This window comes from Stigmatopora argus, chromosome 14 (assembly GCF_051989625.1).
Source record: "Stigmatopora argus isolate UIUO_Sarg chromosome 14, RoL_Sarg_1.0, whole genome shotgun sequence".
NCBI lineage: Eukaryota > Metazoa > Chordata > Actinopteri > Syngnathiformes > Syngnathidae > Stigmatopora > Stigmatopora argus.
This window is the reverse complement of record NC_135400.1, coordinates 3,600,052-3,624,969: the sequence shown is the minus strand read 5'-3', so window position 1 is coordinate 3,624,969 and position 24,918 is coordinate 3,600,052. Positions and strand designations below refer to the sequence as shown.

The following is a 24,918-nucleotide window of genomic DNA, read 5'->3' as shown; positions in this document are numbered from 1 at the left end:
AAATTACTATTTAATAAAATAAGATTAAAGACATCAGGATAATAGGAATGTTGGTCATATGTTTCCTTATATCGAGTTTGATTCGCATATTTATGTTTGTGGCATTAATGAAACAGATATAGGATAACAAAAAGGACTGCCCATAAGGGTGGCCAACTTGTTAGGGTAACTTTACCCAATCGATGTCAACACTGCTAGCAGGGGTCGGCAATAAATAACTGGTAGAAAATTATTGCAATGCATTTCCATAAATATATTTTCAATTGAGCTTTTGGGATATAAATATATTAATTTTCATGCGGAAAAATTATCAATTATTCCTTGCCGAACCGAAGTTATTTGCAGGAATTTTCCTCAGCCATTCCCTGTAGCGTGCAAGACATTTTCAAATGCATGCGCACAGAAAAACACGCAAGACACACACCTCCACGCCCATTACGAGCATTTCTCCTTGTGTTCAAAGTCAAATGCTGTGAGTGTGTGCAGTGCACGCACACAACTGCATTCGTAATCCACGTGATTCCAAAGCGGTTAATTATTGGTCGGGGCACTTAGGGCTAGTTGTTTGGCTCATGCATTTGACCAACCACGTTGACCCCATGCGTTGCGGAACACTAATTGCGATTCTTATCTCGTATAGACTCAACATGTCAAAGAAAAACGAAACGGTGGTCAGTCTGAATTGATTTGGGATAGGAACTTTGGGACTGTAACTCTGACTGCGTTACGTGGTATGGGAATCATTTAATGGTTAGTAGGTAGACTATGGCTATCATAATCTCATGTCAATTTTTCGCAATTTGTACATATTGTAAATAAGGCAAAACGCTAAACATGCAGTTTATCGCAAAGAGAAGACTTATGTATTTATAAAACTTAGCAAGTTAATCACTGATTTTATTTTGTAAACATGAAAAAGTTTTAATGGCGGGAGTAAAAATATATTGAACTAATTTTCAATTATTGCTTTTGCGGCAATTTTTTTTCGCGGCCAAAATCAAAATGTATTCACTTGGAGAGACAAGTTAATTTTTGCCACAAAAATTCTTTTTTCCAGGCCCTGCCTGCTAGCCCAAATAGGTTGTACTTTTATCACCGTCAGAATAGTATGGTTGATAATATGTTTCCTTTGTTTGAGTGTTATATCTGGTAATATACCATTACTATTAGAAGCCACGTTTACCAACATGGCTGCTACAACGGCATCTTGGCGGATGACGTCTTCATAGCTGTGGCATTTATGATTTTGCCAAATGACAACACAAAAATAACAGGTACTATAGGGATGTGGCCAAGCACCAACCATCTTGGTAACAGAAACTTTACCATCAAACTCAATGCCTGGATATTTAAATCTCATCTCATCTCATTTTTTGAACCGCTTCATCCTCATTAGGGTCACGGGGGTGCTGGAGCCTATCCCAGAGGCCGGGGACACGCTGAATTGGTGGCCAGCCGATCGCAGGGCACAAGGAGACGGACAACCATGTACACTCACACCCATACCTAGGGGCAATTTAGAGTGTCCAATCAGCCTGCAATGAATGTTCTTGGAATGTGGGAGGAAACCCACGCAGGCCTGGGGAGAACATGCAAATTCCACACAGGTGGACGTGACCTGGATTGAAACCCAGGACCCAGGAGCTGTGAGGCCGACGAGCTCAGCACTCGCTCTACCGGGGCGCCCGCTATGAAATGGTGACCATTAAAAAAAAATTAACGACTGCAATATTGCAATTTTATATGTACAAACCGAATTTGGAGCCACTTGATGGTGTAAGGGGTTCACTCTTGTTTTGTTTAGTTGGGGTTTTGGCTAGATGTGTGTCCGTTCGCCTTGTGTGTGCTGTCCCTGTGATTATTATACTTTTCGTCTATTGTGTCCCTCATGGCTTCCCTTCCCTTGTGTGATCAGGTGTGTGTATTTTGAAATCAATCCCTGTCTGTCTATTTAAATCCGGCGTGTTTGTCAGTCTTTGTCGGATCAGCTGCCTTGTCTGCTTTGTCTGCATTACACTACGTTTCCCCATGTCCTCCCCGTCAGGTTTGGTTTTGTTATTTTTGTGATGCCCCTGCCAAGTTTTTAGTTTGACCACTCTATGCCCTTGTCCTTGTTTGATTCCCTGCATTTGGGTCCTTCTACATTTCACGCTCAACGCCAAACTTAACGTATTCACTTCGGTGCGGGCAAACGTGTCTCAGTATGATTGATGTATGATGATCAGTATGATTGAAGTGTGAATGGTTGTCTGTCTCACTGTGCCCTACGGTTGCATGTAGACCAGTCTAGGTTGTAGTAGTCTGCCTTTCATCCGAAGTCAGGTGAGATATATATCCAGCGACCCCCGCAACCTTTGCTAAGATGCACAGCATGGATGATGGAGAGAAAAAAAACAATTTGGAACTCAAATCTGTCTGTCTATATATTTCACAAGCAGAGGGGCCCGGCTTTGCCGGTCCCATTGGACAAGGAAAAAGTACAACTGCTTCCAAATGACCATCGACTAAGTACAACAGAGGCACCCTTTCTTCACACATTCCATGTTGTCTTTTTACGATGACTGAGAGGTGTATTAATGGTGGCAGGTGTAGCAACAAAGCCTCTGTACTTTCAAAGCAGCCGCAGTGGTAATTTCTCATAGTGCCTTTACTTATGTCCTCTCTGGGTCTCCGTAGTGTGGTTGATGTGAAACAAAATTGGCCGTGTACAAAGCCATGTTTGCGCAATCGCCCCCAGGCCATAAAGCCTGCCAACATTCCTTATTGGAAGTGGAAAAATCGATTTTTTTAAAAACTGGGGCCCAAATCCGAAAATCGAGCACGGTAACATCCTAGAGCCATATACGTATTTGCAATTGTTTGTTCAAAACCGCATTCAAATCGGATTTACAATGTTGTCTCCATTTTGTCCGATGTTAATGGACAAACACACTAACGCACACACACACATTGTCAGAAATAATAGATTGTTTGAAAAACTGGGGCCCGATTTAAAAAAAATTTAGCATGGTAACATCCTGGAGCCGTACATTTGCAATTGTTTGTTCAAAACCACATTCAAATCGGATGTACACTGTTGTCTCCATTTTGTCCGATGTTAATGGACAAACACACTAACGCACAGACACATTCTCAGAAATAGTAATATGTATAGATAGTTATTCTACTCAAATAAGGGCAGACAGCTACAAAAACATGGATTGCTTGCTAGCAGAATGCAGAAAATTTCCAGCTACCCTGCAGGCGTTCCAATTTCCAAAAACGTTTATCAACACAATAATAGCCCTTCCTCTCATACTTCACACGTTATTATTTTGCATCACTAGAATTGTGAAAGAATAAATACACTTCCTTGCATAGTTGCAAAAGTCGGATATTTTATTAAGCACTGTTACTTTTTCGGATGGAAATATGGTCTGCTATCACTTTAAACTCACTTGATGTTTTATTTTATAGGACCTATGTAACTCCAAGGCTAAAACGTTTTGTGATGTATACCCTATTTTTCGGACCAAAATTCACACCAGAGTATAAGTCGCACTAGCTAAAGAATGGACATAGAAATAGGACCTATATAAGTTGCACTAAGTCTGGTCCACCGCCTCATTTTGTATGGCCCGAGAAAGTAAATAATGAGTGCCGACTTTCTGTTTTATGATGAAATTCAAATAAAGATTATAGATGTATAGGGAATATTTTCTGTGATTCCCCTTTTTAAATCAATAATTGCAGAAGATTTGCACTAGTTTGAATGTCCAAAAATGATTTATCAATCAGAACTATCGGAAAAGCTGTCAATTCATTAATTGATTAATTTTGGCAGCTTAGTTGGATGACACCCCTGCACTAAGCAATGAAACGGAAAGAATATTATGTCACACCACAATACTATAAGTTGCATTTTGCACAGAAAAAATAAGGACCCGTTAATGTAACATATAAACATTTTTTGGGGATAACTATAGCCTAAAAAACACAACATAAACTATTGGGGGTCAGAAAGAAAAAAGTAACAGACATTAAAGTTGCACGTATAAGTCGCAGACTCAGCCAAACAATGAAAAAAGTTTGACTTGTAATCCGTAAAATATGGTGATTCCCTGGACATGTGGGCATCTATTTATAATAAAATAAATCTGATTACCTGCATGATATTTTGGTAATTTTAGTCACTTTAATTATGCTTTAGCAGCATGGGTAAAATACCTTTGTGAAGCATTTGGAGGAAAGACTAGAAAAGCAATATTTTTTAGTGTCTTTAGTGTCTTTCCTATCAGTTTGTGGCCAGAGCGAGGGGCACCCGTTGCCCTCTTTGCCTGAATGCAGTAGATGTGAGTAGGTGGAAATATGCAACAGGGAGTAAATCCACTCTAATCCAATCTAAAATCAAGATAAAAGGAAAACCCCTTAGAGAAGTTTTCTTATTATTCGCGCCCGGCGGGGGTTTCTCTCCCCGACCAAAATATTGCCCGTTGAATATCACAAACACTTCATCGTTCTCCAATTAGGATGTTACAATTACATTGGAGGAGCATGCAGTCCCTTGGGATGTAGCGGCTCGTAAGCAATGACAATTACATCAACTTGTAAATTTTTATTTTAAGCAGTTCAAATTGAAAATTAAATGAAAACTCTTTAAATGAGTTTTCCATTAGTAGTCGTCCAATCCAATTGAAGTGGGAGGGATAACAGCAAACTAACCCTAACCCTCTAATCCTAACCCTTCTCAAGTTAATTTTGGAGGGCTCTTATGTCTGCCAACAAGAGCTGCCAAGATCATCAACTAAAGAACAACTATTCTTTGGTCGTTGAACCAAATCATTTACTCCTTTTTTTAACATTGTATTTATATAGAATTTTAAATTAAGTTGAATAGGAAATAGTCACGGGCAGCCCGGCAGCTGACTGGTTAGCGCGTCGGCCTCACAGTGGGAGTCCTGGGTTCAAATCCAGGTCGGTCCACCTGTGTGGAGTTTGCATGTTTTGCCCGGGCCTGTGTGGGTTTTCTCCTCCCACATTCCAAAGACATGCATTGTAGAGTGATTGGACACTCTAAATTGCCCCCAGGTATGAGTGTGAGTGTTTGTCCCTCTCCTTGTGCCCTGCGATCGGCCGGCCACTAATACATGGTGTCGCTGCCTCTGGCCCGAAGTCAGCTGGGATGGGCTCCAGCACCCCCTGCGACCCCAATGAGGATAAAGCAGTTCAGAAAATGAGATGAGATGAGAAATATTTTTTACCTTTAGCTGCCATTGATGGTGCTAGATGTCCAATCCATTTTTATTTGGAGGGGGCGAATAATTCATTCATTCCCACTCAAATGGATTGACGTCAAGTGCTGTCACTGGCATATGATGACCTAACTGCTAAATTATTTAAACATAAATTTGAAACTCTACTTTCATTTTCGAGACTTATTAAGTCTGTGTTCAATCAATAGCCAAGTGCAATTGCCTTGACATGTAACATTTTCAGTCCGAGTCAAGGATGACGAAATCAGATTTTCCCATAAATTAACAGTCTTATCAAAACAATCTGTGTGGTGAGTCACATAAACAAGGCCCAAAACAGGCCGAGAATAAACTTGAGTAGATATGTAGACATTTTGATGTTTTTAAAGCGTTGCCAACAAGAATGTAGGGTGCAATCTGGAAGCAATAGACAAAATAGCGAATGACTGCAAATCCCCCATGGCCCTACTCCCAAGCTGGAAGAACAGGGACCGGAACACTGTCCTCCTCCCCCAGAACTGGGGCCTGGGAACAGTGGACCTAAGGTCAGCCCTTTAAATCTGACGTCCCTTGGTGGCAGCCTTGCTTGCACTAATGACACTAATACTTAAATTTACCCAAAAATACATGTATACTAAAGACGACTGTTTTCACGTGTCAAGATGCACCAAATTGTAGGAAATATTATATATATATATATATATATATATATATATATATATATATATATATATATATATATATATATATAGTATATTATATTTATGTTCCAGCAGCTTCTAATTCTTGGCAGATCTGCTTTTTGGTTGGTGATTCTCGGGTGAATCTTCACCCTCCTGACCAATTTTCTCTCAGCAGCAGGTGATAGCTTGCGTTTTCTTCCTGATCGTGGCAGTGACAAAACAGTGTCATGCACTTTATACTTACAAACAATTGTTTGCACTGTTGCTCTTGGGACCTGCAGCTGCTTTGAAATGGCTCCAAGTGACTTTCCTGATGTGTTCAAGTCAAGGATTCGCTTTTTCAGATCCATGCTGAGCTCCTTTGACTTTCCCATTGTAGCGTTTGTGGGCGTTTGCATCCAATGAGCCCTATTTAAATGGCCTCAGAGAAGTCACCAGCTGTAGTGACTCATAATCACTCACAAGAAGTTAAGAGGCCATGCTATGAAGTTCATCGCACTGACACAACTTTCTAAGTCACCAAAATTGCTAATTTGTGTTGCTGTATGTATATTTTTGACCCAGCAGATTTGATCACTTTTTCTGTTAACCCGTAATAAAGTCATAAAAGAACCAAACTTCATGAATGTTTTTGTGACAAAGAAGTATCTGTTCCAATCACTCTATCAGAGAAAAATCTGAGTTGTAGAAATAACTGGAAACCCAAGAGAGCCATGACATTATGTTCTTCACAAGTGTATGTAAACTTTTGACCATACATTTTTACCAAAACCTGACTGATTACTTTCATCCATTATTTTGTTCATGTTTTATGTGCAAATTATTAAATCATATCTTTACACAAATATCAAAATTAGTCACAATTTGCAATTGGAAATTAAAACAGACCGACAGTCTTTTTGGGACAACAGTGAATGTTAGGGGTGCAATTGAAAAAGAGCATATTTCACATGATTTTTTTTATATTTTGAAGTTGGAACAATGCTAATTGATCAAATTGTGTAGGAAGAGCGACATGCCAAAATAGGGAGGCAATAAAAAAAGATAGTTGTATGTGGGAGGATTTGCTTTTGCATATCATCCCCACATTAACTATTTACATAGGGCTGTACCTCAAATATGCCATCATCCTGTAGTCGTGAGCCAAATAGAATGATGCCCTCTGTGCTGATGACGCCATCGTCTCCTCGAGTTAGCTCCTTGGTCACTACCTTCGAACAGTCCAGATAGAGTGTGACTGACTTGCCTTTTACACGGTAGCCAATCCTGTGCCACCTAGAAAAACCAGGAGAGTAACACGTGAGCATTTAGCATGCAATTTTAGGACATGAAAATACCCACTCTCCATCAGCCAGATTGACATCCTTGAACGTGGGGTATGTTTCAGGAGCAAGCTGCCTGACTGCCCGATCTTGATAAAGGAAGACGGGTGAAAGGCCCAATTCCAGCCCCAGCTGCTGCACCCCGCGTTCGTCATAGATGGAGAACAGGAATGACCGTGATGCCTTTTTGGCTCGGACAGTGGCCAGGAGGGAGAAATTTCCAGGGAATGTGGACTCTGGAGAGAAGAGGAGAGAGAAGAGGAGAGGAAATACTCATAAGGCTCGGAAGGAGGCAGATATTTACCCCAAATAGAAAAAATCAAATACCAGGAAAAAGTTGTTTGGTGGGAGCACTGAGCTGGATTTTCTGGTCTATTTTGAAGGCCTGCTGCGTTTCCTCCACCTCTTTATGGTTGCTGCAGACACCAGAATGCAGCGACACGCCCTCTATGTCCTCTGACAGTCCCAGGGCTTGTAGAACATCAATGCTGGAAGCTGAGTATGAAAGGACACTGATTAGTAGAATTATACCGGGCTGCATGCAATGAACCGTCCACCCGTCATGCCATCATTGTCATAATTGACTGTTTGGCTGCCGTTGAGGAGAGATGCACCAGAGTTGCTCTAAAAGTGGGATGTTTTTAAATTCACCATACTTTTCGACATGATACTTGCATTTCTCAAACGTATTAACACGTCAACTTTTCTAACGGCATTAAAGATTTTTTCCAAGGCTCGCCATTTCAACTACACATCATTTTCAGACGATAAGCCGCTACTTTTTTCATACTTTTACAGTCGACGGAGGCAGAAGTTTGGGCCCCAAAGCAGCTGGTTCAAACCAGGAATGTGTGTTACAACAATTATTTATACATTTCACCAGCACAAACTTGAGTTCTGTCATGCAAATCATAACCAAACCTATGACAAAATGTGACAGTTCCACTTTTAACCTTGCAGCCCATATCTGTCTCTATGAAAGTCTTTAGTCGGGTTGCCAAAAGTATCAAAGTACCAAAGTATTGATACTAAAATGGAGTGCCGGTCCATGCATTTCACACATGGGCTTTCAGTAGTACTCTGTCTGAATCAATTCAACTCTTAATATTTTATGGCTATAAAACCTTTATTACAGATCCAGCTGTGCTACATACAAAAATGATCACCTCATAAAATAGCAGTATTATTTAGGAATATAGTACCATGTTCATAAAAGATTTTACTCACCCCAAAAACGTTTTATTTGTACACAAAATCCATCCTTTCTTTCCTCAACAAGATTTCAACTGTACTCTGTCGTACAGATATTCTGTGCATTTCAGTCATTCCCCGAAATGAAAGTTCCTGCTTGCCCCCCAAAAAAGGACACCACCTATAAGTTCTATTAAGATTTCCTTATTTTTCTTCATCTATGAGCCAGGGATACCCATTCGTAGTTAGTGGACTGAAAGTGGCGGACAAATCCTTGTGACAGGTTTGCTCGCTTCGGAGCTTTCATTAGCTTCTCTTGAAAAGTCTGTCAAAATGAAAATGGCTTTGACAGTATTCATTCATTTTCTGAACCGCTTCAGTATCCTCATTACGGTCGCGGGGGGTGCTGGTGCCTAACCCAGCTGACTCCGGGCCAGAGGGGGACACCCTGAATTGGTGGCCATCCGATCGCAGGGCACAAGGAGACGGACAAGCATTGACACTCACACTCATTGAAGGTTGCACAGATGACGTCCACGGTGGCAAAAGAAAACAAGTCCCGAGGATAATAGCAATTATTTATTATTATTATAAAAACTTCTCATTTAAAGTTGGAAGGCGAGATTGAAAACCTGAATATTTATTTCTCTGACGGACCAGAACTAGGTGGCTCGTAGACCGGTGGTTGGGGACCATTGTTCTATAACAGTGTTTCCCAACCATTTTTGAGCTGCAGCACAGGCCGCCTTCTGAAAATCTTGTAATTTAAAACTATGTGGCCTATATTAACAATAATCATTCTCATCAACGTTTTATCAGCAGGAATCACATAAACCTCCAAAATGATTCCAAAATCTCATTTTTCACACTGACCTAATGTCACCAAAAGTTGATTTCTGCTAACCCTGAACAACTTCTGGTTTGATTGATGCAAAAATAAGTAATGTAATGTTTTGATAGCATAATTTTATGACTTTTCTCCAAATATTACTTATATCTAATGTTGCGTTAAAAAAAAGTGCTCACAGACTACGTCGCCAAAAGTTGATGCCCTCAAAACCACACAACTTCCGGTTCATATTAGGGAAGAAATAAGCAACAAAATGACTGTTTCACAATTTGAATCTTGAAATAGTATAATCTATAATTTAATGTTCAACATGTTTTGATTGTAATTGTGTAATAGTTAAATTTTATATTAATATGTCTAATATATTGGTTGAATGCTTAACTATGATAACACAATCTGGAAGCTATGCAACTAGGGTAAAAGCAATGGAAGGAAATTGACCGATAAATCGGAATTATTTAAAAATCATTTGTGGACATAATATAGTTATCATCAGTCAGTATCATCATTGGAAGTAGGAGACTTGTTCATTCGCTGCCATGTTTCTACTTGAAATTGATTGGACATCTACTAGTGGTAAACTCATTTATATACTTTTATTTTAGTTTTTAACAAAAACACATCATTGGACTTCTATCATTATTAATTGCACTGAAAGTGTTTGATTTCATACTCTCCATTCTTGTTGTTATGCTTTTCCAGAAAATTACTTTCTTCCTGTTTCTGACTTCACAGTTAGACAATTATTATACCAGCTGTTGTTCTAGCGATCATTTAAAATAACTTAGCACCAAGTACTGAAAAGCATCTACAGCTGGCCTCTTCTCACAAAATTCCCTCCAGTACTAATTTTTCATTCACCATATGGCGCAAGTTTGCCATTACCGACAAGTAGTACATAACATTTTATGGTATTTACAGAGCAAACAATGTTTATGCCAAGTGGCTATCAGTGCTCCCAATCCCAGAGCATTGCAACAAAGCAGTAAACAGGATAAACTCGGAACCACAGCCAATAAAAGGGAAAATGGAGGGGAAAATATAACATCAGCAACTTGGGGTTTATGAGCGAAAACAATACAATCCATAGATCTCCCACCCGTAAATGATCTAGTCATAATTAAAATTAAATGATTAACATCAATGAATAAAACATCTTAATAAATGTCACTATAATATGCACAAATTCGACTTAAATTTTACCTTATTTTCACCTCTGTCCTTCTCAATTCTCATTCTCTTTCAAATGTATGTGTCACTTGAGATAGTCAAGCTTCCATTTATATGCAATATTTTTTCAATCGGAAGATTCTCTTACAACATTAGCTTTGCTGCATGTTTTGCAGAAAATACCTTTTCACCGCTCTCTGAAATGGATTTGTTTTCCTGTTTCTATTGTCAAAAATAGCAGAACAATTGCTAAAACTGAACACAATTTGTTGTAGCATGCATTTATTTTGTTTCAATTCCAAATCTCTCATAAGAAATAATAGAAATCCACACCAAAACCTAAACCTACGACCATCCTGTAAAAAAGAAAAAACATAAGTGTCATTTCTGCACTATAGTATACTCCTTACTATAAAGTCACAGATATCCATTTCTTGATATGGGATATTCACATATGCGTGTGAGGATGCTTTGCAAAGTATGTAATAAAAATATATATATAGCATCCACTTTTTTGGTGTTTCCTTTCCAAGGTTAGCATACTTGCAAAAAAAAAAATAAAAATGACAACTATAACAATTACCGTAATTACTCGAATATAACACGCAGGTTTTTGCAAAATAATTAATTCCAATAGTTGGGGGTGCGTGTTATAATCAAAAACTATTTTTTTTTTTTTTTTTTTTTTTTTTTTTTTTTTTGTCTTGTTACATGGCCCTTAGCCTGGTGCTTTTTCTTGCCAAATAAATTGAATTGAAATTGAATTGAATAAAATAAATTACAAATTTTCGATCGAAAAAAGCATTGTCAAACTCACTTTGACGCACGGATTTTACGTCATCTCGTAGAGCCGACGCACGGATTTTACGTCATCTCGTGAAGCCGAGACCACCACTGCCCCCCTCTAGCCTCGTACCCGTCTCAGTTCACCCTCTCTCAGTTCAGTGTTATAATCAATAACTAAAATAAATTACAAATTTTCGATCGAAAAAAGCATTGTCAAACTCACTTTGACGCACAGATTTTACGTCATCTCGTAAAGCCAATCGGATGATGTGTTGTGGGAGGAAGAGGAAGTGGATGAAGGAAGCGTGGACGTTGATAGGATTCTCAACGAAGAGATGTATGAGAGGACAGACAAAGAGAGAGAGGAACTTTTCATTTGAAGGATTCTAATGAATAAATTTGTTTGAATAAAACAATCGTGAAACGAAGAAAAAAAGGTAAGATTTCTGATTTTCGTCAGCGGGAAATTTTAGGTGCGCACTATATTCGAGTACTGCGTTTTTCCAGATTTTTTTGGCCCAAAGTTATACCTGCGTGTTATTTTCGAGTGCGCGTTATATTCGAGTAATTACGGTAATTCTAAAGTCAATCCCAAAAGATGGTTATGTCAGACAATGTCCTCAGTCCCAAAAGATGGAAATGTTGGACAATTTCGTCAATTCCAATGGGGTATGGCCAAAAAATAAAAAAAGGAGCGCTGTGTTGCAAATTTTATCAATTGCAGGCGTTCAATCTATTTAAAGTGGGAGAGTAGCAGCAAATGATCATTCGTTCCAGGAAAGACTTTCATCTTTTCCCCATATTGGAGCAAATGCAGGTGTGAATTGTGTAGATTTTGCATTCTATCCTTGATGAGAATTCGACTGCAGATTTGTGATTCGCAAACATGACAAACTGTCAGTGCTCACCATGTATAAATACATGAAGTATTTTTTTCTATGACTTGTCAGGTTATTTCTTGTGTTTCCAAGTGTCTGATGCTGAAAGCAAAACGCACTGATGGAACAAGACACTGTTGACCTTCTTGGATGATTAACTCTTTCGGTACTATTGAAAACTTTTAAAAATAATTTATCACTAGTAGATGTCCAATGGGAGGGTGGCAGTGAATACATATTTGGTGGGAGCCAATGGCTTAACAAGACAATAAAAGTCATTAATTCGTTCGTTCGTCCATCCGTCCATTCAGTCATCTCCATACCGCCCATCCTCAAAAGGGTGCCAACGAGTGGTGATCAAACCCAGACTGCCCACATCAAAATCAGGCTGAATAACCACTGCACCATCGGGTGGCCCCTTCATTAATTCATTCATTCATTTTCATTCATCTTCCATACCACCCATCCTTGAAAGGGTTGTGGGGGTTGCTGGAGCCTAGCCCAGCTGTCTTCGGGCGAAACGCAGACTACACCCTAGACTGGTCACCAGACTGCTGGGGACACAGAGAGACAAACGACCATTCACACCCCCAATCATACCTCCACCAGCGGGAATTGAGCCCACGCCTGCCCACACTAAAATCAGGCGAGTGAACCACTACACCACGAGGTGGCTTCATTAAATCATTCATTTTATATTTCATATGATGGAGCATATCCCAGCCAACTTGGGCACTGGGTGGCCGACATCCTGAATTGGTTGCACACCAATCGCAGGGCACAACAAAACAAACCATTCACGTTCACACTTATACCTAGGTACAATTTAGAGAATCCAACCAGTTTACCATGTACGTATATGTCTTTGGGATGTGGGAGGAAACCGAAAATCTCATGCAGGGACAGATAGAACACGCAAACTCTACACACAAAGGTTGGAAAGGAATTATAATATCCCCAAAAATTATATATACATAGGACAGCACGGTTGGCTAGTGGTTGGCACCTCGGCCTCACAGTTCTGGGGTTGAGGGTTCGATCCCGTGTGGGTCCTCACTGTGTGGAGTTTGCATGTTCTCCCTGGGCTCGCGTGGGTTTTCTCCGGGTACCTTGGTTTCCTCCCACATCCCAAAAATATACATGGCAGGCTATTTGAACACCCTAAATTGCCCCTAAGTATGAGTATGAGGATGAATGGTTGTCTGTCCCCTTGTGTCATGCAATTGGCTGGCCACCAATTCAGGGTGTCCCCTGCCTCTGACCCGGAGTCAGCTGGGGTATGCTCCAGCACCCCCACGACCATTGTGAGGATAAGTGGTACAGAAAATGAATGAATATATAAAAATCTATATCCATTAACAGTTGTTTTTTTTCAAGTTGCTCTCACAATGTTACATCTTTCACAATTTGTGCAGGGAATAAAAAGACATTTCACACTTGTGTGTGCAGAATAAACTGAGATGTTTTTGGCAAACAACACATGGGAAAAGCCTAATTTGGAATGAATAGGATATAGTAATTACTAGGTTAATGGTTTGTTGGAGACTCTTCACCTGAAAAATTCATTGTTGACTTTGCTTCTCTGTGGTAACACTGCAGCATGATTTGAAATATCAGAACATCCCAATGGACTAAAGAATGTTTTGAAATTGCATAACAAGGTCAGAGAACATGGGAAGAAGCTCAAGCATCCATGAATTTAACTTCACAGTACTATATGTAAGAATGTACTTTATAAATCATCTCGTTGGTTTACATATTAGCTCATAGGGCAAAAATGTTGCCCAAAAGACCAATTGACACTTTGGAAGCATGCATTAACATAAGGTCGTCTTTGTTTTTGTGTCACACAAAAAAATCTCGGAAACATGACTCACACCACCTACGCATCCCAAACTGACATGAAAAATATCATGTACAATGTGAACACAGTCAACTGTGAACTATTACACAAAGGAGGAAGAGAGGGAATTGGAATTTGTGAAGCGGGAGTTTCCCATAGATTTTGGACCGCACCCTGGATAAAACATAGGAGGGAGGATAAATGGATGATTGAACTTGGATTTACTGCTTGGAGATGAATATCTGCATGAAATTGGGAGTTGCTTGACAGATGTGCAGCATCTGCACATCAAAAAGTTGAAATTACTATTTTGACCTAATTTTTAAGAGACATCTTCACACATCCCTGATAAAACCCTGACCAAAAAAAATCTGAATTCTCTGACTGAGGTGTCGGAAAGAGTTGTGACATTTCATTCATTTGTTTTTGAACTGCTTATCAAAATAAAGGGTGTTCTGGGGGTATCACAGCTAACTATGGACACCAGGCAGGGGACAACCCGAATTGTTGACCACACAATCGCAGATCACAAGGTGATGGACAAACATTCACACTCACTCTCATAATTAGGGTCAATTTAGGGTGTTCAACCAGCCTACCGTGCATATTTTGGGGATGTAGGAAGAAACGGGAATACCAGGAGAAAACCCATGGAAGCCCGGGAGAACATGAAGATTCCACAATGTGAGGACCCACCTGGGATCGACCCTCGACTCCAGAACTGTGGGGTCGACATGCAGCTGGATATTTTAGCCCTTTCAGTGACACTAACAAAACATGCTTATCTAAAGAGGCTTTATCTCTTGTATTTATCTATACTCATTTTCTGTCATTTAACACAGTAAAAGTACAATCTATTTAGACCGGTACTAGTTAGCAGTATTTGTATGGTGCTGTCAATAGCTGGCAAAAAGTTGACAATAAAAAATGAAATAAAATCCTAAATTTGTGAATCCACACCTCCCAAGTCATCATTCTTGATCTTTTACAAGAATAAAAAAACTTATGAATACTATTTCCTATCCTCACAAGAGTCACGGCATGATATCAAAAACAATATTTCAACTTCCTGGCAAATTCCTTAAATTTTATCAGCTCACTATGTAACTCATAGGCTGCTATTGGCTGTGCTAGACATCCAATCCATTTGTGAGTGAGACTATTGGCAGTGAATTCACATTTGTTTATCCTCTGCAATCCCTCCCACTTCAAATGGATTTGACGTCTACTAATTACAAACTCATTTTAACTCATAGCACTCAACACAATACTTTTGAAGAGCATTCAGTCATTTTGAAATTTGTCACTTTGACATGTGTAAATACTGTAAGCAAAGAGATTTGTGTATTCAATTTCATTATGTTTTAGTTCCTTTTGCAACAAAGAATATTGTTAATTATTTTATTTACAGTTTCATTTATTCAGTTAAATATTATGTTTTTTTCATTTAGTTGTCGTCATTCAGTGTATCTTGTTTGCGTAAACTCATTGGTGATTTTAGTGTTAACAATTTAAATATATTTTTGGTCATATTTGTTGAGTCAAGGTTCTAAATGTTCAAATTATTTGAAGTGGGATAGCTGAAAGCCCTCCCACTTTAAATGGATTGGACATCTACTAGTGTTAAACTAATTTCAAAAGTTCTAATACAGTTTATAAGAGCCACAAGATTGGACGTCTATCATTGTCAATGGCGCCAAAAGACACGATGACAAAAAACAATAGTTTGCTTTAAGAATGCAAATAAGAAGCAAGAGGTTATCGCAATGGTGCCGCAACTGATTCGGGGTCTGCTTTTGGTTATCTTTGACACTGGTGGAGCGTGTTGAGACGCGAGGTTAAAAAGGGCTGGGAAAGATCTTAAATATATTCTCAGTGGATACACTGCACGCCGTCATGCATATCAATACGAAGGCGGTGATGAAAGCAGGCGTTGGGATAATATATCATTAGCCTGCTTGAAAGCATGCAAGTTCTTCCATAGTATTTGTTTATTTTCCTGATGTTTTAGATGAACCATGCAGGCGTATGTTGATAGTTGAATTTGATGCGTTGTAAAAATTTCAGATTTTGATAATGAACAGGACCGTTTTGTCAACAAGTTGACATGTAGCGATGATAGTGCATAACATTCGAACATCATTATTCACTTTTCACAGTTTGTTCACTACTCATGTTTGTTGACAAGATGATGAGTCAGGGGGCCAAAGAACTGCCGGACCCTTCGAGAAAACACCTTCCCCTCAAGGCCAAAGCACATGTTTCCACTTACAGAGAAAACATTGTTTTAATTATTTCTGCTTCAGCCACACTTTATAGTACAAGGGACTATTTTGGGAAATTTACCAAACTTAACTTTGATTTCATGAATCCTGATTACATAAATATATTATGTTTAATTTGTTAGGGATTGGTTCTGACATGTTTTGTTTGTTTTTTTCCCCTGTGTAACCTGTCCTTGTGATTGCCCATTGAATTCACCTGCCGTTTCCCCACCCCAGGTGTATCTCCTGCTCGCTGTCTCTCGTGTGACCCAGCTGTTTCTGATTGTCTAGTCAGCCCATGTCAGTCTATGTCAGGGGTGGCCAAGTCCAGTCCTCGAGATTCCCTATCCAGTCTGTTTTCCATATCTCCCTCCTCTACCACACTGAATCAAATGATCAACTAATCAGCAAGCTGTCCAGAAGCTTCAGCTCGTTCCCGATTATTTGATTTGGGTGTGTTGGTGGAGAGAGAGATGGAAAACAGACCGGCACTCGAGTACAGGACTTGGCCACCCCTGGTCTATGTGTATTTGACGGTTCTTCTGACATCATCTGGTGTTCTCCCCGTGTCTGGTGTTTATGTACTATGTTTCCCAGTTCACGTCCAGTGCTCCTCATTGAAACTCCCATCTAAGGTAAGGTTAAGTTCAAGGGTGAGCAAACTATTCCACGAAGGGCTGCAGTGAGTTCGGGTTTTCTTTCCAACCATAAAGAGGACACCTTTTCACCAATCTGGTGCAGTCAGTGGATTCCAGTCAGGTGCTTCTTGTTTTCTGCAGAAATCTCATTGGTCAAAAAGTCTGTGTTGGATCGGTTGGAACAAAAAACTCCACCCACAGCAGCCCTCGGGGACTGGTTTGCCCACCCCTGGTTTAGTTTGTATGTTTCAACCCTTGTTTTGTCACTTTCCCCAGACATTTATTAATTATTTAAGTCTTGGTTGTTTTTTAGAACATTCTCCGGCATGGCCACTTCCTCAAGGGCCGGACCGGACGACCACCAGACCAGCCAGCCCAAAGCCTCCTTTCGGGCTGGACTAAATGACCGCCGGACCGGCCGGCCCGCGTATAGGCATCAGGTTGGCCGGTTCAGCGGTTGTCCAGTCCAGCCTGTGAGGAGGTGTTGGAATAATTTTATATAAGTTATCCTGATTCTGGTATGACTGTCGAAATGTTAGTTAATAGAATGAGAGTGTCTTGGGCCCTGGGGAGTTTTCACCTTATTCAACAAAGAGGAACTACCCAGGGGGGCCGACGCCTGTCTGTTTGTCTGTTTTGTGAGGGTTGCAAGATATCAGGAATAAGACTATAAAGATGTTATCTTGAAGGGGCATATGGTCATGATCAAAGAACCTTTTGTAACTGGGAGAGATCTCGCTCTCCTGTGATCAGCTTGAAACTTCCTGTAACTTGGACACTCCCAAAACACAATAAGAGACTAGGCGAGGGGAGATTTTCTTCAGAGTGCTTTTGGAGGTCTGTCGCGAGAGACAGTCTCTGAACCTCTCATTTTTTAAATAAAGTTAACTCAAATTCTCTGTGATTTCCTTCTTTTCAGATTGGTGATACAAATGTCTGGTGTTTGAACCTAACAGGAGGCTTCGGGCTGGCCAGCCTCACGACGGGGCGGCTTGCCGCTTCCTCATGGGCCGACCGGACGACCGCCAAGTGTGCAGGGGATGGTAAAAAGAATTTAAGTATCGGTCTGCTAACACTTTTCAAACATTGCCTGTAAGGATGCTAAAAACAAATGTGGGTACAACTGGGATGGGTGCCATATGATCCTGTTTTAGCATCTTTGGCAGCATGAACATTCATTCACCCCTCCCAGTCAAAATAGATTTGATGTCTAGAACTGTCAATGGAACTAAAAATCTGAATTTGCTCCCACTCCTCTCATCTTAGATTAATTGGTTAATCTTTTGTTAACGACAGGGAATTAGTTAATTATAATGGGGGGAAAATCCATTAACCTTAGAGTACAATGGTACTTCTACTAATGAATGCTTCCACATACAAAATATTCATCTCATGAAAAGCCTCAATCGGAAAAACATGCAAAACAATTCCAAATTACAAAACATCAAACAAAATCAAACATCCCCGAAACATGAATACACCTTGCATTTTTTTCCATATTGTCGTGGTAGAGTAGCTTTATCATTGATCATCATCTAACACCACGGTGGCCTGCTATTGGTTAGAAGGAAGCTGCATCTCCATGATGCTGAAACCAAAGTTGATATGCAGTGGGCGGACGCTAGGGCCAGCTTGTTAGAGGTAGCACAGGGGAGCACAGTGCCAGCCCAGCCTGAAAGTGGTGCACTTGCAGCAGACACCAGAGTTGACCCGAATTCGCGTAGCAGTTCCGGTCAATGGTGAGCTCCTGATTCGTGTGCTTTGGCCTCTTGTTACTAATATTTGTTTCTTGAGTTTTTCTGAGAGTGCGTAACATAATTTTAAGTTGTTTAAATTTGTGTAGTGCCGCCGCTACCAATTCCACGCCATTGGAAAATGCTTTTGTATTTCTTATTCCTTTTAATGGCTTCATAAATTTTCATTTTTTTCTCATTTTGCATATTTACATAAAATTGCATGCACAGTTCATACTAAATTAGTATTAATTTATCATTGTTAAGGGTTTTAGGGGTTAGTATTAAAGAGCATGGAACAAATTATGCTAATTCAATGCAAAATGTCTCTAATTACGAAAAATCCAAGTTACGAAACCACTTCTGGAACAAACGGAGTGGAAGTACCATTTTCTGTACCAACTATACTCACAAGGGTGTGCTATAACCTATCCCAGCTGACTGGGCAACAGACAAGGGACTAAATTGGTGACCAGCCAATGGTAGGCCTTTTTAAATTCAATAAACATTAATAAGAAAACAAGTAGAATCCCCCATGTCAGTTTCCGTTAATTTGGGGGCATTGGCAAGTTACCGGGCAGCCCGGCGACCGAGTGGTTAGCCCGTCGGCCTCACAGTTCTGGGGTCCCTGGGTTCAAATCCAGTACGGTCCACATGTGGGGAGTTTGCATGTTCTCCCCGGGCTTCCGTGGGTTTCTTACGGGTACTCCGGTTCCCTCCCACATTCCAAAGACATGCATGGTAGGCTGGTTGGGCACTCTAAATTGCCCCTAGGTATGAATGTAAACGTGATTGGTTGTCTATCCCCCTGTGATCGGTTTGCCACAGATTCAGAGTGTCCCCGCCTTTTGCCCGAAAGTCAGCTGTGATTGGCTCCAGCATCCCCCGTGACCCTTGTGAGGATAAAGCGGTTCGGAAAATGAATGAATGAATGAATGGCAAGTTACCTCCTATTAATTTTGGGGAATTTCTAGGTAACTTCCTGTTCATTATTGGGAACGTTTTCTCAAATTATAGTGTAATGATATAATCTGCCATATATTTTTTGTGCATCTTGATTTTGTATTTTTTTTTCTTTTTTTCGTCCGAACATCGCTGCCAGGCCTCCCAGTCAAATTGGATTGGATGTGTATTGACTTCAATGGCAGCCTTTGAGGTATGAAGAAAAATCAGGTTGGGAAATCATTCATTTATTCATCTTCCATGCCGCTCATCCCCCAGAAAACCCACGGAGGCCTGGGGAGAACATGCAAACTCCACACAGGTGGACCAACCTGGATTTGAACTCAGGTACCCCAATGAGAGGCCGACGTGCTAACCACTCAGCCGCGGGGCCGCGCTACATTGTGTTTCTCAATACAATTTAATGAAAAAAAATGAATACTACAAAAATCAGTTTTTTCTTCTATTCATTCATTCATCTTCCGTACCGCACATCCTCGAAAGGCTTGCGGGGGTTGCTGGAGCCTAACTCAGCTGACTTTGGACGAAAGGCAGACTCCCCTAGATTGGTCGCCAGTTAGCCATAGGGCACACAGAGAGACAAAGGACTATCCACACTTAATTTAAAATTAAAAAAAACATAGCTTACACAAAAGAAGGGAATATTTACTGCTTTGTTCCCTTTTGCTTTTTAAAATTGAAAAATGTTTTCAAATATTGTCTTCCTTTTTAAATCAAAAATATTTATTTATTTAAAAAGTAAACAAATAAAAATAGTCATTTACAAGATTCAAAATGACACAAACAGTTGCAGCCTAACATTTAAACTATCTTAGGTCTAATTTTAACCACAATATACGACTGAGAATGCTATATAACATGCAAGTTAATTTGAAGTGAGGCAATTTTCTTGTGTGTGTGAGCGTGCAACAGAGCCATGCCAGGAATTTTAATCTACTCTCTTTAAGCCAGTTGTTCAGCTCCTTCGCAAGCCAACGTGAAACTCTTTCGCAGTTAAGCGATGCTGCTCGCAAGCACACGCCAGCGTTACGTCATTGCGTGAGCGTGAATCTTACCCAAACCAAGAACTTCTGCATAATCTTAAGAGTTTCCCTAAAATATTATTAAACTCTTTCACTATTAATCAGGAGTGTATAGATGCCTAATCATGTCGCTCGTAAAAGGTAAATTAATACTCTGAGTTTTTCACTAGGAGATGTCCAATCCATTTGAGCTGGAAGGGTGGCAGCGTATTAACGGATGTTCATTTGTTGCCAAACCACCCAAAGGATTTGACGTCAAACCAGTAATGTCAGCCAATTAGTTAAGCATGATCATTCTTTAGTTGTCTATCAATTTGAACTTTAGTGAAACTTAAAGACCAACCAATTTTGAGTCTACAACAGGATTTCAAGAGAGAGGACGTTATGATCTTTGAGTTTTGACCTGCAAAATGTTTTGTATATTTATGATGTTTTTAGCTTCAAGCCCTAAAATGTAATCATTCTTTCTGAAAATGTGATTTAAATAGGGTAAAAAGTTATAGAATTTCTTCTCTGATCTCTCCATTTTGACTTATCGCCGTCACTGGCAGCCAATGAGTAAAACTGTTCCTTACCAGCTATAGTGATGGTGAGGTTCAGTAGAATGAAAATGAGTAATCGTATGCTCCCATTCTTTAAAATGTGGTCCATATTTCCAAATTTTGAGGGTCTTCACCGCCCTCTTCTATCAAAACCTGTTGCTGCAAAAAGTTCCACAACTTTCAGGCACTAAAAAACATTGCTGTATAGGACAGTTTAAGTAAAATAAAAACAGCCAGTTAGTGCTTCTCCTGGCTGGACTGTTGGAGAGATTTTGTTGCGGTGACTTCTCTTTCCAAGGCTTCTCATTCAATTTCTCCTTCTCGCCATCACTCCCTCCCTCAGCTTCCTTCCTCCTTGCTCCTCCTACTTAAAGTGGGCGTCTTGAAGAAGCAAGGTTTCCAAGGTCGGAGGAAGACCAACCGGTAATCCCCGAAATATGTGTTGTCTACTTTTTTTATATAATGCTCATTTTCCACAGTGAGCTATACTAATAAAATAAATCAGACATAGGCTTGTCATCATTATTGACTAGACAAAAGCCTAATTGTCATCATACCCAGCTGCGTATGATGAAATTGGTAGTGCTTTGATTTGTCATGTTAAAGTCCCACTATTACAAATTTTTACACACTATTTAAAAAAAAAACAATCTAGAGGGGGAGTGGGAGAGGGTGGGGGGACACCCAGAATAGGTGCACCAGGAGACAACCATCCATGCTCACTCATACCTAGGGGCAATTAAGAGTGTCCAATCAGACTACCATGCATGTCTTTGGAATGTGGTCGTAAACCAGAGGACCTGGAGAAAACCCACATAGACCCGGAAAGAATATGCAAAATCCACACTCGTGGACCGACCTGGATTTGAAACCAGATCCCCTACTGTGAGGCTGACGAGCTTGTTTTGTTTATCATGGCATACAAAATTGAAAGTGGGTCAAGTTCAAACCAGATTCTGAAGCACCATAACATGCACCCGTGACTGAGGAGAGCCCATATGAGAAGCCAGCACGTAAGCATCTTGGGCTCCATTCAAATCGGACCTACTGAATGCTAAATATATATTTTACATTTACACCCCACCACTCTACAAGCAAGGTGGCTCGGTGGAACGAGTGGTTAGCGCGTCGGCCTCACAGCTCTGGGGTCCTGGGTTCAAATCCAGGTCAAGTCCATCTGTGTGGAGTTTGCATGTTCTCCCTGGGCTTGTGTGGGTCTCCTCTGGGTACTCTGGTTTCCTCCCACATTCCAAAAAACATGCAAAGTAGGCTGATTGGACACTCTAAATTGCCCCTAGGTATGGGTTTGAGTGTGCATGGTCGTCCTTCTCCGTTTGCCCTGCAATCGGGTGGCCACCGATTCAGGGTGTCCCCTGCCTCAGGCCCAGAGACAGCTGGGATTGGCTCCAAGACTCCCCCGTGACCCTAATGAGGATAAAACAGTTCAGAAACCGTACGAGTCGTAAGGTTTTTGGGGGGTTTGTAAGGGGAATCATAATCATTTATAAGGGCAGTTATCGGCAGAGGTTGACAGGTATGCAATCAGCTGCAGGTTTGCTGATCCTGCCCCACCTCGTTGGTTTAATCAGCTGCTGAAAAGACACGTCATTGGAGGCAACAGACAATGACATATAAATAAATTATTTGCCAATCCGTCAAGAAATCACTCAAATTCACAACAGAAGGATGATTGAACACCACAGAATTGGACGTTTAACATCATATTGACAAGGGTGACGCATGTTCCCTTTTTTATGCCGTTATGCGTTAAAGGTGGCCATCTTTGGTTGGGGCAGCCAGTGGTTGGGGGGAAAAAAACCTTAAAAGCACATTTTGCACGGCATCGGCATTTTAGTTGTTAGAACTGGAAGATATCAATTATGTAATTTTAGTGCTATATTGATGCTAACACTAGTATTGGAATCAGTGTGATACTAGTGAAGTCTTGGCTGTAATTCCTTAGATACTTGCAAGTCAGCTGTCAACATGTGCACAATATACCCCATTGTAAGTCTGAAAATCAAAACAAAGCTTCAGTATTCATGTCATTATGCATTTTCTTCCCCATAGAGTGAAAAAAAATGGTCTATGACTCAACTCAGTGATTCAAATGATGTGGTTTGTTCAAGACAGGGGTGATCTGGTTGCAGATGAAAAGGTTGAAATTCATTCATTTTGCAGACTCCTTCTCCTCACAAGGGTCGTGGGGGTGCGGGGGATTCTCCCAGTTAACTACGGGCACCAGGCAGGGGACACTCTGAATTGATGGGCATCCAATCAAACCGATCACACAGAGTCAAACAACCATTCACACTCACACATACCTAGGGGCAATTTAGAGAGTTCAACCAGCCTACCCTGCATGTATTTGGGATGTAGGAGGATGCCCGGAGAAAATCCACGCAAGCCCATGGAGAACATGCAAACTCCCTATAGGAAAATCCCGACCTGGAATCGAACCCTTGATCCCAGAACTGTGGGGCTGGCGGGCTAACCACTATCCATTTGGTTCCAAATGTTAAATATTTTACTAATTGGCACCCATTAGTGGTGCTATGGGTCCAATTCGCTCAACATGGATTGGACATCTAGTAGCGCCATCAATGGTCCCTCAAACAATGTCAATGGCAGATAACGAGTTAAGAAAGACAATATTTAGCATATTTGTTGATAAGAATGTTGCAATAAAATAGTGTTGCTGTCCTTTTTTTACACATAAATATTCTCCTAGTCTGTGAGGAAGAAACATTTTTGTCAGATTCTCCATGACAGTGAGAAAAATTGTCAGGAATCGGGCAGGGGAGCCAAATGCAACCGCAAACACCAACTGTTAGTTGAGAGCTGGGTCAACAGCTGACAAAGGAACTGAGTTCATAAGTAGGCAAGTTGTCAGAAGAGCAGGGTCGGTTAAGAAGGATACAGCTAAGGCGAAGTTCGGTCAAAGGAGGCCAGTGACCAAATCGAGGTCATGTCCATCTGTATGGAGTTTGCATGTTCTCCCCGGGCCTGCGTGGGTTTCCTCCGGGTACTCTGGTTTCCTCCCACATTCCAAAAACATGCATGGTAGGCTGATTGGACACTCTAAATTGCCCCTAGGTATGGGTGTGAGAGTCCATGGTTGTCTGTCTCCTTGTGCCCTGCAATCGGCTGGCCACCGATTCAGGGTGTCCACCGCCTCTGGTCCGGAGTCAGCTGGGATAGGCTCCAGCACCCCCCGCGACCATAATGAGGATAAAGCGGTTCAGAAAATGAGATCAGAGGGGAGAGATCTTCTAGATAGGTGGAATGGCTGCAGGGTGTGGTGGAATTTCCCCAATATTGGAAGCAAAATCATGACAAAAACAAACATTCATTCATTATTCATCCATTCCACTTATCCTTACAAGGCTGGCGAGGGTGGGGGAGCCAATCCCAGCTAGCTATGGGCAATAGACGTCAGACACCCTGGATTGGTTTCGAGCCAATTGAAAGGACACAATGAGACAACCAGCCTACCGTGCATTTGGTAATGTGGGAGAAAAAATAGAGTGCCTGTAGAAAACCCACAGAGGCACAGGGAGAACATGCAAACTTCACACAGAAAGTGCAAAACCCACCTGTGATTGATCCTTTGACCTCAGAAATGAAAGGCAAATGTGACAAACAATTTTACCATTATGTCGCCAAAAATAAACACAATTTTCCAATCTGAAAAAGCCTTTACTCTTTTATATCTGTCTTATATTTAATGGGGTAGTGTGGGAAAATCAGCCATATTTCCTGACCCACGACCCGTTAATTGCTCTATAGTGAGATAATTGTT

General features: G+C 40.7%; 1 protein-coding gene across 1 annotated transcript in view; it reads right to left on the bottom strand.

Moving 5' to 3' along the window:
* Positions 1 to 21,397, bottom strand: part of col5a3a (collagen, type V, alpha 3a) — a 96,318-nt gene extending 74,921 nt beyond the window's left edge. Inside the window, exons 1-4 of the mRNA XM_077619434.1 lie at positions 21,150 to 21,397; positions 7,564 to 7,731; positions 7,256 to 7,472; positions 7,027 to 7,189 (exon numbers count right to left, since the gene is read on the bottom strand). Coding sequence (XP_077475560.1) covers positions 7,027 to 7,189; positions 7,256 to 7,472; positions 7,564 to 7,731; positions 21,150 to 21,225 — 624 coding nt within the window. The 5' untranslated portion in view covers positions 21,226 to 21,397. The remainder of the gene's footprint in view (positions 1 to 7,026; positions 7,190 to 7,255; positions 7,473 to 7,563; positions 7,732 to 21,149) is intronic.
* Positions 21,398 to 24,918: the final 3,521 nt, after the last annotated feature.